The 13,200-nt window shown below is 46.2% G+C and overlaps 1 protein-coding gene across 1 annotated transcript in view; it reads left to right on the top strand.

The window, feature by feature from the left end:
- Positions 1 to 13,200, top strand: part of RXFP1 (relaxin family peptide receptor 1) — a 492,164-nt gene that overhangs the window by 404,750 nt on the left and 74,214 nt on the right. The window contains exon 5 of the mRNA XM_075347535.1: positions 1,149 to 1,220. Coding sequence (XP_075203650.1) covers positions 1,149 to 1,220 — 72 coding nt within the window. The remainder of the gene's footprint in view (positions 1 to 1,148; positions 1,221 to 13,200) is intronic.

Below are 13,200 nucleotides of genomic sequence, written 5' to 3'. Positions count from 1 at the left end.
CGGAGTGATCGCGGGGACGGAGCAGCAGGTAGGTAACGGGGCTGACCGGGGCTGACTTTTCTGCCACATGTGACGTGTCACATGTGGCAGAAAGAGCAGGATGAATGCGGCCGCGCGCTGTGCGCTGCGCGCCGCAATCTTGCATGCTCCGGAGGGGGGGGAGGGGGAGCGCTCTAGAGAACCGGAGGGGGCTCCGGTGGACCAGAGGGCTCCGCTGGACCGGAGGAGGGGTCAGGGGGAGGACATTTCCCTGAAATCTGAAATGTTTGATCATTTCAGATCGGAGGGAAATGAATGCAGAGCCGGCGGCGGCTGCAGTTTTCGGCGCGAGTCGGCGCCATTTTGACTGCCCCGGAGGGGGGGGGTAGGGGTGGGGGGGACTCTCCGGTACCGGGGGCCTTGGGGGCACTGGAGGATTATATTTCTTTATCATCTGACATGTTTGATCATGTCAGATGAGAAAGAAATCAGCATTATTTGCCATTTTTTTTTTTTTTATGTGTACGTCGGTATACGGTGTATACCGGCGATCACATTATCGGGGTCCAAAAAAAACACCCCGATTCACCCCCGAGATTTTTCGTCACTGGGGGGCGCTACAAGCTTTTTCCGGCCTGACGTCTCAAGACATCGGAACAGAATAAGTACCCTGTTTTTCCGACGTCTTGAGACGTTAGGCCGTCGCTATGGGGTTAAGAGCCAAAATTATATATATATTTGCCAAATGCAAGAAAAATGAGACAGAAAGAATGTTTTAAGTCATTTGTATTACTTTCTGCAAAGTTAAAAGTTTACATACCTTTAAACAATATGAGACAACCCATATGATGATGTCATGTCTTTGGAAGCGTCTGATAGGTTTATTGGCAACACCTGAGTTAATTAGAGAAACACCTGTGGATTTATTTTAATGCACATCTGAAACACACTGCTACTTTGTGTAGCATCATGGGAAAATCAAAGAAATCAGCCAAGATCTCAGTGTATGTAAACTGTACCATAGAGCAGATTCCAAGAGTAGATCCCTTTTGTCTCCATCATATATTTCCACTCAGTAAACTGTGACAAAAACAATTAATTTCATGACACTTAGAAAATTAATAAAAATGTAAACATTATTTTATAACAATCACAATTATCTTTTACAGGTCATTGCAGCATAATCTGTTGAAGAAACTTGGCCCTGATACATTTCTCCGGTATCCGGATTTACGTTACTTGTAAGTATGCTTTGCATTTTAATTTGCTTCAGTATCACTCAAAATCTTAATAAAAATGGAGACATACTATATAAAGGATTTAACTTTGGGTAATTTACAACCACAAAAAAATTGTCAAAGAATGCACCAATGTGAATTTAAAGGGGTGATCCACTTTATCTTTATTTTAAAGCACCACACCAGCATTTTTTTTAATTGCACAGCTGGAGTGGTGTTTTACATCTAAATCCCTTGACCCCTGTCTTATACTCACCTTCTTCACCTTCTGTCTCTGCCACTCTCACTCTTAGGCTGAACTCACACAAGCGTATGGCATCCGATGCGACAGCATCAGATGCAATGTGCTAATGACCCCCGGCTTTAATTGGAGGAGGAAGGTGGACAGGTCTGGTCATATGCTCCTCCACTACCAAGCAACCATTATATGAACTGCTGGTAAGCCTCTGAGGAAAGCTAAAATGACAAGTGCCAGATGAGACCGTGTCATGCCATGTTTCCCTGAAAATCAGACACTGTGTCTTATTTTTTCCTTTTTGTCCTGAAAAAAGCGCTAGTTCTTATTTTTAGGGGAGTGCTTATTCTTGGGGAAACATGGTTGGGGGAAAGTTTACCAAAAAAAATGCAGATCCCCCTTACCAGGAGACTCATACTTACCAGACATTAGGCATCTGCATGGCTCCCAAGTCCTCCTGCGATCTTTGGTGGGTGCTCCCAGCAAGTATGCTCCACGCTGTCTCCCCCTCCTTCGGACCGACACTTACACATCAGATCACATACACACTCATACACACACACTCACTCATACACACACTCATGAGATCGCACATACATAGTAATGTTAACCTTTTTTCTTTATAACAATTTGGGTTTTTGCAGCAGCTATTTCAGTTTCATATATCTAATAACTGATGGACTGAGTAATATTTCTGGATTGAAATGAGGTTTATTGTACTAACAGAAAATGTGCAATCTGCATTTAAACAAAATTTGACTGCTGCAAAAGTATGGGCACCCTTATCAATTTCTTGATTTGAACACTCCTAACTACTTTTTACTTACTTACTGAAGCACTAAATTGGTTTTGTAACCTCATTGAGCTTTGAACATCATAGGCAGGTGTATCCAATCATGAGAAAAGGTATTTAAGGTGGCCACTTGCAAGTCGTTCTCCTATTTGAATCTCCTATGAAGAGTGGCATCATGGGCTCCTCAAAACAACTCTCAAATGATCTGAAAACAAAGATTATTCAACATAGTTGTTCAGGGGAAGGATACAAAAAGTTGTCTCAGAGATTTAAACTGTCAGTTTCCACTGTGAGGAACATAGTAAGGAAATGGAAGAACACAGGTACAGTTCTTGTTAAGCCCAGAAGTGGCAGGCCAAGAAAAATATCAGAAAGGCAGAGAAGAAGAATGGTGAGAACAGTCAAGAACAATCCACAGACCACCTCCAAAGACCTGCAGCTTCATCTTGCTGCAGATGGTGTCAATGTGCATCAGTCAACAATACAGCGCACGTTGCACAAGAAGAAGCTGTATGGGAGAGTGATAGGAAAGAAGCCGTTTCTGCAAGCACGCCACAAACAGAGTTGCCTGAGGTATGCAAAAGCACATTTGGACAAGCCAGTTACATTTTGGAAGAAGGTCCTGTGGACTGATGAAACAAAGATTGAGTTGTTTGGTCATACAAAAAGGTGTTATGCATGGAGGCAAAAAAACACGGCATTCCAAGAAAGCACTTGCTACCCACAGTAAAATTTGGTGGAGGTTCCATCATGCTTTGCGGATGTGTGGCCAATGCCGGCACCAGTAATCTTGTTAAAGTTGAGGGTCACATGGATTCAACTCAGTATTAGCAGATTCTTGACAATAGTGTGCAAGAATCAGTGACGAAGTTGAAGTTACGCAGGGGATGGATATTTCAGAAAGACAATGATCCAAAACAGGCAGACCCAAGAGGGAGCTTTCCTCCACATCTCATCTAGGGGTGTAGGGGAGGGGCTGGAAGCTAAGGTTGCAGCGGCTGTCAGGAAAGTAGGAGGGGCTAGCCAGTCTGGTTGTGAAGAAGCGCAAAAAGTGGCAGGAAGGAGAGAGATGCGCGCTGACACTCTAGTCAGACCCTGCACGTGAAGTAGCCGTTAGCGGGGGAGAACGGTTACCAAGCAAGTCGGTCAGAAAGACGCTGAGGAAGTCAGCTGGTCGAGTACGGAGACTCCTGGTGACTAGGCACGCACGGGGAACAGGTCCGTAGAGTAGATGTCCATTTATTTGATCTGCTAAACCTGCCAGTGAGGGGAACTACAAGTCCCACACCAACCAATTAGAGTCCAAGCCTCAGCAGCAACGAGGGGACCCATAAGGAGGATCGAGCCTGGAGCCATCTTCCTTGGTCCACGCTGCTAGCAAACGGGCCAAAAAGGGGAGATAAGGCAGTAGCGACTTCCCTGGATGAGTCCCACGGTACTTTAAGTCAGGGGTTATCCGAAACAAGAAGTGCTAGGAAGGCGAGTTAACGGTTACCCTTAGACCGGCCTAAAGGATACCTGGTTCCTCTTGGTTTATCTTAGCATCACCCGGGTTCCTCACAGAACACCTGAAAGTGAGTATAACAACTTGAAAGACTTCTTGGACTGAGACTGAGTTATTCTGGGACCTGTTGTTCTACACACCCTACACACTCGAGCCCCTGGGGCCAGCCTCACTCACGGGAGGCCATATCACCAGACTGCAGACCCCATCAGCTCCAGATGCTTGTTAAACCTGCAGTGGCGGTCACCCATATCCCTAACTGCAAACCGTGAGTGGTGTCACGACTCCCATGTAAATAAACCTGACATACCTGTGGCCAGAAATACCAACAAGTGGAGACCCTGTGGCGTCCCTGAAAGTGGAGTGGTGTCCCTGGGACGACCGCTGCAGGTGGGCGACACAATAGTTTTCCAACATAGACCATGCTTACTGTCCATTTTCTTTGAGTAGACCATGTTCACAATTTTTGGTGATCAACTAGTCCCCATGCATATATAGCCCACCTTCTGTTGTTTTTTCCATCCAACATACAACTAAAATGCAAGATGGAAACTGATGGTGGAAATGATCTCATTGTTTTCAATGGGATTGTTCCCACTGGTCAGACATCAGCTATTGACAGGTCCAGGGGTTGCATCACAATGTTTCATGATCTGACCCCCGACCAGGTCCAGGGGTATCTGAATAAGGCTGTTGAGAACTGATACATTTATCCCTCAGTTGAGGCATAAAATCAGAGTCTGATGTAGCTGATATGTGAGCCTGCCAGATGTTTCACTGTATTTCATATATACATGAATGTGATTATACTAAAAATGGCAATAGTATAAAAAAAAAATCTAAGAAATTATGTTAATAAGTGTTCTTAGTTTGGAGATGCTATTAATATAAATCCACTTTTGTATTTCCCCTTTTTCATAAATAACCTCCAAACAAATTACTGTCATATCCAAGCATTGATGCTATGTTCTCCACGCAGGGCATGTTGTACGCTGTCTGGAAGGTTTTAATGTGCATATTAATATCCATTAACATAATGCTTCACAATTAGTAATGCCGTCTCCCGGTTAATGACTTAGGTTGACTCAGTTGTTTTTTCTCTTGGCCTTTGCTAAACATTATTCTGAATTCTGGCACGCTTCATTATTCCCCCAAGAGTCTCTGTACTGAATGACACATGCTTAGCTATTGCTGAAGTCAAGGCAAAGAAGAGAAATGAATCTATTGCTGTATTTGCCAGAAATCATTTTATATTCAAATATGCTAATGAAGTATTTTAGGCTACTTGGGTGCTATACAGTGCACCTTCCCACCTTCTTATTTTACATCTATCCCCACCCGCTCTTCTTTGATTGACAGCTACACAGGAAGCAGAGGAGGGTGAAGATATATGGTAAATCAATAGTGGGAAAGTCCACTGAGCTGCTGGCCACGCCCAGGGTGCACTGAGCTGCTGGCCACACCCGGGGTGCACTGAGCTGCTGGCCACACCCAGGGTGCACTGAGCTGCTGACCATACCCAGGGTGCACTGAGCTGCTGGCCACACCTGGGGTGCACTGAGCTGCTGGCCACACCCGGGGTACACTGAGCTGCTGGCCACACCCAGTGTGCACTGAGCTGCTGACCACACCCGTGGTGCACTGAGCTGCTGGCAACACCTGGGGTGCACTGAACTGTTGGCCCCACCCAGGGTGAACTGAGCTGTTGGCCACACCCAGGGTGCACTGAGCTGTTGGCCACACCCGGGGTGCACTGAGCACCTCATTAGCATATTTCAATAAAGAACAATTTCGGACAAATGCAGGATCTGGCTACTAGACTTTTAACTTTTATTAGGGTCATGTCTCCCACAAAGTGCCTGTGCTTGAATTGAACATTTATTTTGTGCTTAGAGACTCCCTTTAAGTGGGTTAAGTAGATTTGCTTTATTAGAGGTGACTTTATGCAGTTTGAGTGCATATCTGGGAAAATAATGGGAGGATTTAGCATGTTCAGAAAATTTGGCTCAAATGTTCAGAGTTTAGGCTGGGTTTAAAAAGGACTAATTTTTGGTCAGTATTTACAAAGATCCAATAATAACCAGTGTCCTTGTGCACACCAACAATTTCACAGTATGCACTGGTTTGGTACAATTTATGGAATAGACTAGATCATTTCTCTAACAGACAGTGCCTGTGCTCATCCACTACATGGACAAACATAGAAAGCTGCACGGGAAGCCAGTCACCTCTGCAATTTGTGGACATAACCGGCAGGAGTTTTAGTATGGTCGTCTGATCCCAGCCTTAAGGGTGTCCAAGTTGTATGTAGATTGCACTTAAAACTATGTTCAATGAGTAAAAGTATGCAAAATGTCTAGGTAACCTTTAAAGGGTTTTTCTACTACTGTGATAATGATAATATTAATGACTTATTCTATAGGTCATCATTAGTGTTGAGCGAGTAGTTAACTATTCATACTCGCTATGCTGTTACCAAGTACTGTCCGCTACTCGCATATTCGTTACGAGTAGGGGCGCAATGTAAATCAATGGAAAATACTCGCTAAGTAGAGAGTAACCCGAAAGCCATACTTTTCGCTACTCGCACGAAAAGTACAGCTTTCAGGTTACTCGCTACTTACCAATTATTTCGCATTGAATTACAATGCGCCTGCTACTCGTAACGAATATGTGAGTAGCGGACAGAACTCGCTAACAGCATAGCGAGTATGAATAGTAAACTGCTCGCTCAATGCTAGTCATCAACAAAATCGGTGGGAGTCCGCCTCCATCAACCGGCATCCCCATCGTTCAATTGTCTGCAACTGCGCAGGGTTGGGCGGATGTAACTGTGTGAGGAGTAATCGCACAGCTCTGCTCACTATGGAGTGGCCGTTTTCTGGCACTGCAGCTGCTGCAGCTCAGCTAGTATTCACTTATATAAAAACTGCACATTGTGTTCATCTGGCCGCTGGCAAACAGCTGATTGGTGAGGATGCCAGGTATTGGACCTCCACCGATCTGATATTGATAACCTATGATAAGAATAAGTTGTAATTTTCTAAGGGGCACTTTGCACACTACGATATCGCAGGTGCGATGTCGGTGGGGTCAAATTGAAAGTGACGCACATCCGGCATCGCAGGCGTTATCGTAGTGTGTAAAGCCTTTTTGATACGATTAACGAGCACAAAATCGTCATAATCGTATCATCGGTGTAGCGTCGGTCATTTCCCTAATTTTGAAATGACCGATGTTACGATGTTGTTCCTCATTCCAGCGGCATCACACATCGCTGTGTGTGAAGCCGCAGGAGCGAGGAACATCTACCTGCGTCCTGCGGCTCACGCCTTCTATCCGGAAGGAAAGAGGTGGGCGGGATGTTTACGTCCCGCTCATCTCCGCCCTCCGCTTCTATTGGTCGCCTGCCGTGTGACGTCGCTATAACACCGCACGACCCACCCCCTTAATAAGGAGGCGGTTCGCCAGCCAGCACGACGTCGCAGGGCAGGTGAGTGCATGTGAAGCTGGCGTAGCGATAATGTTCGCTACGCCAGCTATCACAATGATATCGCAGCTGCAACGGGGACGGGGACTATCACGCTCGGCATCGCAAGCATCGGCTTGCGATATCGTAGTGTGCAAAGTGCCCCTAAAAGTGGAAAATCCCTTAAATGAAGCTAAAATTAAATTGACACGAAACATTCCCTTTAAGTAAAAAAAAAACCAGTCAGTTGTTCCTTCAACATTATACTGCAAAGTAATATTATCCAGACGTTTGATGTATTTATTCGGGTAATTATTGATTTATTTTGTACGGCTGTTGCTTCAAGCTGTACAACAATAGTCTGCAAATTACTCACTGTGCACCTTTGTCAATCAATGAGAACTATTATGGCTTCCACGTCTTCATCACCACCCACACCTTCACCTCTGACTATAAAGCGTAACAGCCGTTTTAATTTTTTTTTTCACAAATCAATAGTACACTTGAAATAAGCAACTTTGTAAGATATTTTATCAGACAAATTTGCTTCTTTCTCTGCCAGAATTGATCAGTCATTATCAAAATTTAGAGGTCAAATCTGTATTCGGTGAAGACTTTCCCATTACTAAGATAAGAGATGGCAGTTGTCATACCATTTACGACAACTCTTTGGGGTACTTGCTACTGCGATGTCGTCGGGGTCAAATCGAAAGTGACGCACATCCGGCGCCAGTAACGACGTCGCAACATGTAAAGCTTAGATGTACCGATAAACGATCGCAAAAGCGTCGCAAATCGGTGATCTGTGTAGTGTCGGTCATTTTCATAGTTTCGCTGCAGCGACAGGTACAATGTTGTTCCTCGTTCCTGCGGCAGCACACATCGCCATGTATGAAGCCACAGGAGCGAGGAACTTCTCCTTATCTACGTCTCGCTCATATCCGCCCCTCCGCTTCTATTGGCCGCCTGCCGTGTGACGTCACTGTGATGCCGCACGACCCACCCCCTTAGGAAGGAGCCGGGTCGCCGGCCAGAGCGACATCGCAGGGCAGGTAAGTGCGTGTGAAGCTGCTGTAGTGATAATGTTCGCTACGGCAGCTATCACAAGATATCGCATTTGCGACGGGGCGGGTGCTATCGCGCTCGGCATCGCTACCATCGGCTAGCGATGTCGCAGCGTGCAAATTACCCCTTTGTTTCTTATATTTTAGCCAATTCGTTACCCAGTTGCATATAGTTTCCCCTAGTCCCTGCTTCTTGAGCATTAGTATAAGGCTATTATGTGGTACAGTATCAAATACCTTTGTAAAGTCCAAATAAATCACATCAGCTGCATTACCAATATCCAGATTTGCACTTACCTCCTCGTAGAACCCCAACATGTTGGTTAGATACGACTTATCTTTCATGAATCCATGCTATCTGTCAGTTATTATATTATTTTCTGTAATATATTTTTGTATGTCATCTCTTAAAATGTCCTAAAAACTTTGCACACCACTGGTGTCAGACTTAACGGACAGTAGTTGCCTGGATCCACCATATTAACTTTCTTAAATATCGGTACCACGTCAGCCATTCTCCAACCCTGAGGCACCAACCGTTACAAGAAAGTCTAATGGTACGTGCCCATGATTCGGACCCGCTGGACGTGGCGAGTCTCCTCCGTAGGAGAATGCAGGAGACCGCAGCTGCTCATGCCCACGATCCAGGCTTGGGCAGTTGTGGTCTCTCTCTTCTGTTTTCTCTGTGGAGAACGCTTGTGTCTCCACAGGAAAGAATTTACATTCTTGTAGCTTAGAAAGAGGCACCGTAAGTCAGTTTTCATTTCTAGAAATCTCATCCACTGTGCTTGTACTGTACATTGCAGCATTTTGGATGCAGCGTAGGGCTTATTCACATGACCGTTCCGTTTGTCCTGGTCAGTTCCTGTTTTTTTGCGGACCTATGGAAAGGACCATCTTTTCAATGTCTTTTGTGTAGGATCGGATGGCACACGGAAGAACTTCCGTATGCATCTGATCCTACAAAAAAACACATCAGATGCCGTATGTCCGTTCCGTTATTATGGAACATGTCCTGTTCTGTTCCGTAATAACGGACCGTGACTCAATAAAAGTCAGTGGGTCCGCAAAATCCCTGGAAGCCACATGGAAGCACTTCCGTGTGTCCTCCAGGTGTCCGTGCAGTCTATGTCCCGCTCACCGCCAGCCCCGCGGCTGTTCGCACTGCAATGTGTCAGTGTCTGCCCGCACTGCAGTATCAGCAGCTTCTCACACTGCAGTGTGGGCAGCCACGGGGATGACGAGCGCTGCTGTCAGGAGGTTAAATGAGATCATTACCTGCTGTGACGATTTCCTGCACTCCTGACGTCAGCGCTGTCACTGCCTTCTATGCCCGCCGCGTTCTCACATCAAGTCTCGCGGGTGGCCCGAGACTGTCACTAGCGGTGATGTCACGGGCTCCCATGATTCTTTGCTGTGAAGGAGGCGGACAATGGAAGTCAGTGACAACAGCGCTCGTCATCCCCTACAGTGACCTGGGCTGACCTATTAATGTTAGCTCCGGTCACTGCACTACTCTCCCAGCCAATGGGGAACATTCTGTTCTTCATTGACTGGGACAGTGACTATGGTATGGATCGTTGTGGACCCCCCTTATTGGATTACGCTGGACCCGAATTTGATTGTTCTTTTCAATAAATTGGTGAAAGAGGGAATGTTTTGAGGAGTGTTTTTGCAAATAAAACATTTTTTGTTGTCTATTTTTTTTTTATTACTGACTGGGTTGGTGATGTCAGGTATCTGATAGATGCTTGACATCACCAACCCCAGGGCTTGATTCCAGGTCACATTACACATCTGGCATCAACCCCATATATTACCCCGTTTGCCACCACACCAGGTCAATGGGATGAGTTGGGGCAAAGTGCCAGAATTGGCACATCTAATGGATGCGCCACTTCTGGGGCGGCTGTAGCCTGCTATTTTTAGGCTAGGGAGTGTCCAATAACAGTGGACCTCCCTAGTCTGAGAATACCAGACCCCAGCTGTCCGCTTTACCTTGGCTTGTTATCCAATTTGGGGGGGACCCCATGTTTTTTGTTTTAAATTATTTATTTAATTTAAAATAACAGCGTGGGGTGCCCTCTCTTTTGGATTACCAGCCAAGGTGAAGCTGCCAGCTGTGGTCTGCAGGCTGCAGCCATTTTCTTTACCCTAGCTGGCTACAAATGATAGGGGGACCCCACATCATTTTCTTTTTAATCATTTATTTATTTTTTGGCTAAATACAAGGCTAAGCACCCTTTAGTGCCACATGAAAGTCACTAAAGGGTGCCAGCTTAGAATATGCAGGGGGATAGGACATTATATACAGTACAGACCAAAAGTTTGGACACACCTTCTCATCTCTAGAACAACTGTTAAGAGAAGACTTTGTGCAGCAGGCCTTCATGGTAAAATAGCTGCTAGGAAACCACAGCTAAGGACAGGCAACAAGCAGAAGAGACTTGTTTGGGCTAAAGAACACAAGGAATGGACATTAGACCAGTGGAAATTAGTGCTTTGGTCTGATGAATCCAAATTTGAGATCTTTGGATCCAACCACCATATCTTTGGAGAAAAGGTGAACGGATGGACTCTACATGGCTGGTTCCTACTGTGAAGCATGGAGGAGGAGGTGTGATGGTGTGGGGGTGCTTTGCTGGTGACACTGTTGGGGATTTATTCAAAATTGAAAGCATAAAGAACCTGCATGCCTACCACAGCATCTTGCAGCGGTATGCTATTCCATCCGGTTTGCGTTTAGTTGGACCATCATTTATTTTTCAACAGGACAATGACCCCAAACACACCTCCAGGCTGTATAAGGCTATTTGAATAAGGAGAGTGATGGGGTGCTACACCAGATGACTTGGTCTCCACAGTCACCAGACCTGAACCCAATCGAGATGGTTTTGGGTGAGCTGGACCGCAGAGTGAAGGCAAAAGGGCAAACAAGTGCTAAGCATCTCTGGGAGCTCCTTCAAGACTGTTGGAAAACCATTTCTGGTGACTACCTCTTGAAGCTCATCAAGAGAATGTCAAGAGTGTGCAAAGTAGTAATGAAAGCAAAAGGTGGCTACTTTGAAGAACCTAGACTATAAGACATATTTTCAGTTGTTTCACACTTTTTTAACTTTTTCATTCCACATGTGTTAATTCATAGTTTTGATGCCTTCAATGTGAATCTACAATTTTCAGAGTCCTGAAAATAAAGAAAACTCTTTGAATGAGAAGGTGTGTCCAAACGTTTGGTCTGTACTGTATGTCTCTCTCATCTATCTATCTATCTATCTATCTATCCATCTATTCATTCATTCATTCATCCCTCTATCTCTCTGTCTCTAGATCTATCTATCCATCTCTATATCTACTCATCTATTTATCTTTCTTGCTGCTTCCGTTTTTTGCGTTCCACGAAAAAAATGGAAGCCACACGGACCGTATAAGTAACGGAATGGATGTAACATGGATGCCACATGGATGCATCATGAAAAAAACGCACCGTTTTTTTGCGGCCCGCAAAAACGGAACGGTCATGTGCATGTGGCCTTAAACATGCTAAGCCTAAAACACTGTGAACATTGATTGTTGGCATGCAGCCTTAGAAGATAAAATACAGCGGTCTGTCAATTACTGAGCTCTAATCCCTGAATATTCGTGGATGAATGCCATCTGGTCCGGGGGATTTGTCAATGTTTAGTTTACTCAGACGCAGTCGTACGCCTTCTTGTGTTACATTAGTTATATTAGGTGGTGAACTCTGATTTTTGTTTTGTAGGAATCATGCAGAGAGCACAGGGAAATCTCCTTCTGATCAATTCCGTCTTTTGCTGATGACAGGCTTGACAACATATTGTCCTACTGCTGACAGAGCACAGTATGGTAGATTTTGCTGCAGCTAGTGTGACGCCCTGGACTAGCCAGGTAGTCACAGACATAACACCACACACACCCCCTTCCCTAGACAGTCACACCAGTCAAACAAAAACACTTGTTGCCTCCCTCCAGGGTCTGATGTCCACACCAGGTGGGGTGGAGCCAGGCAGTTGGCCCCACCCACCGAGGAGTTCACAGGCCTGGAGGCGGGAAAAGCAGTCAGAGTAGTTGGAGTTAGAGTTTGGAGGTGAAAGTGAGAGGACAGAAACTGCAAGTGTCTGGGTCGGAGCCCAGGCACTGACAGCAAGGTTGCCAGACGGTGGTGGCCGTCTGCAGGAGTTAGTGGATCTCTGCAAAACCATAGGACCAGAGTTGGGCGGTGACCCGCCGGTACCGAACCGGGGAGTGGAGTGAAGCTAAGCACACAGGCAGGGCCATCGGACCCCGACTAGGCTTGGAGCCGCCGACAACAGTCGAATCCGAGTATGACCGGAACCCCAGGGGTTTCCTAACAACCAAGACCCGACAGAAGGCAACAGTCCACACCGTGAGGATGAACAGCCACCGCCATAGGCTAGAGATCCAAGGGCCAGCGCCTGCGGGCAAAACGGGCTCCTTCGGTACCTATACACCGGGGAGCGGACTACCGGTGGGCAACCACAGGAGTCAGAACAGTCTAACAGGTGCAGGGAAAGACAGCCACCATTACACTGTCCGGGGAGAGCACAAACACTGCAGCCGGCTGCGGAACCCATCCATCCAGCCGTTTGGTTTACCAGAGACTCGGTCATTGACTGCCTGAGTGAGTACACCAGTGCCATCCGGCACCGTGCCGTGCTGCCCCTGCAACCCTGCATCCCAGCCATCCAGCCTCCCCGTTACACCACTGGACCCCGGGAACACCAACCCCTACCCACGGAGGGGACAACATCTTAGCTGCTCCCTACCATCGCTCCCGAGATCCCCGTTACCAGCAGCGGTGGTGCCCTTTATCACCCCGACCCATGGGTGGCGTCACGAACTATCTCCCTAAACAAACCACCCCCTTTTCACTCGTGGA

This window comes from Anomaloglossus baeobatrachus, chromosome 1 (genome assembly GCF_048569485.1).
Source record: "Anomaloglossus baeobatrachus isolate aAnoBae1 chromosome 1, aAnoBae1.hap1, whole genome shotgun sequence".
In the NCBI taxonomy this organism is placed as follows: Eukaryota; Metazoa; Chordata; class Amphibia; order Anura; family Aromobatidae; genus Anomaloglossus; species Anomaloglossus baeobatrachus.
This window is presented reverse-complemented; position numbering and strand designations above follow the sequence as displayed.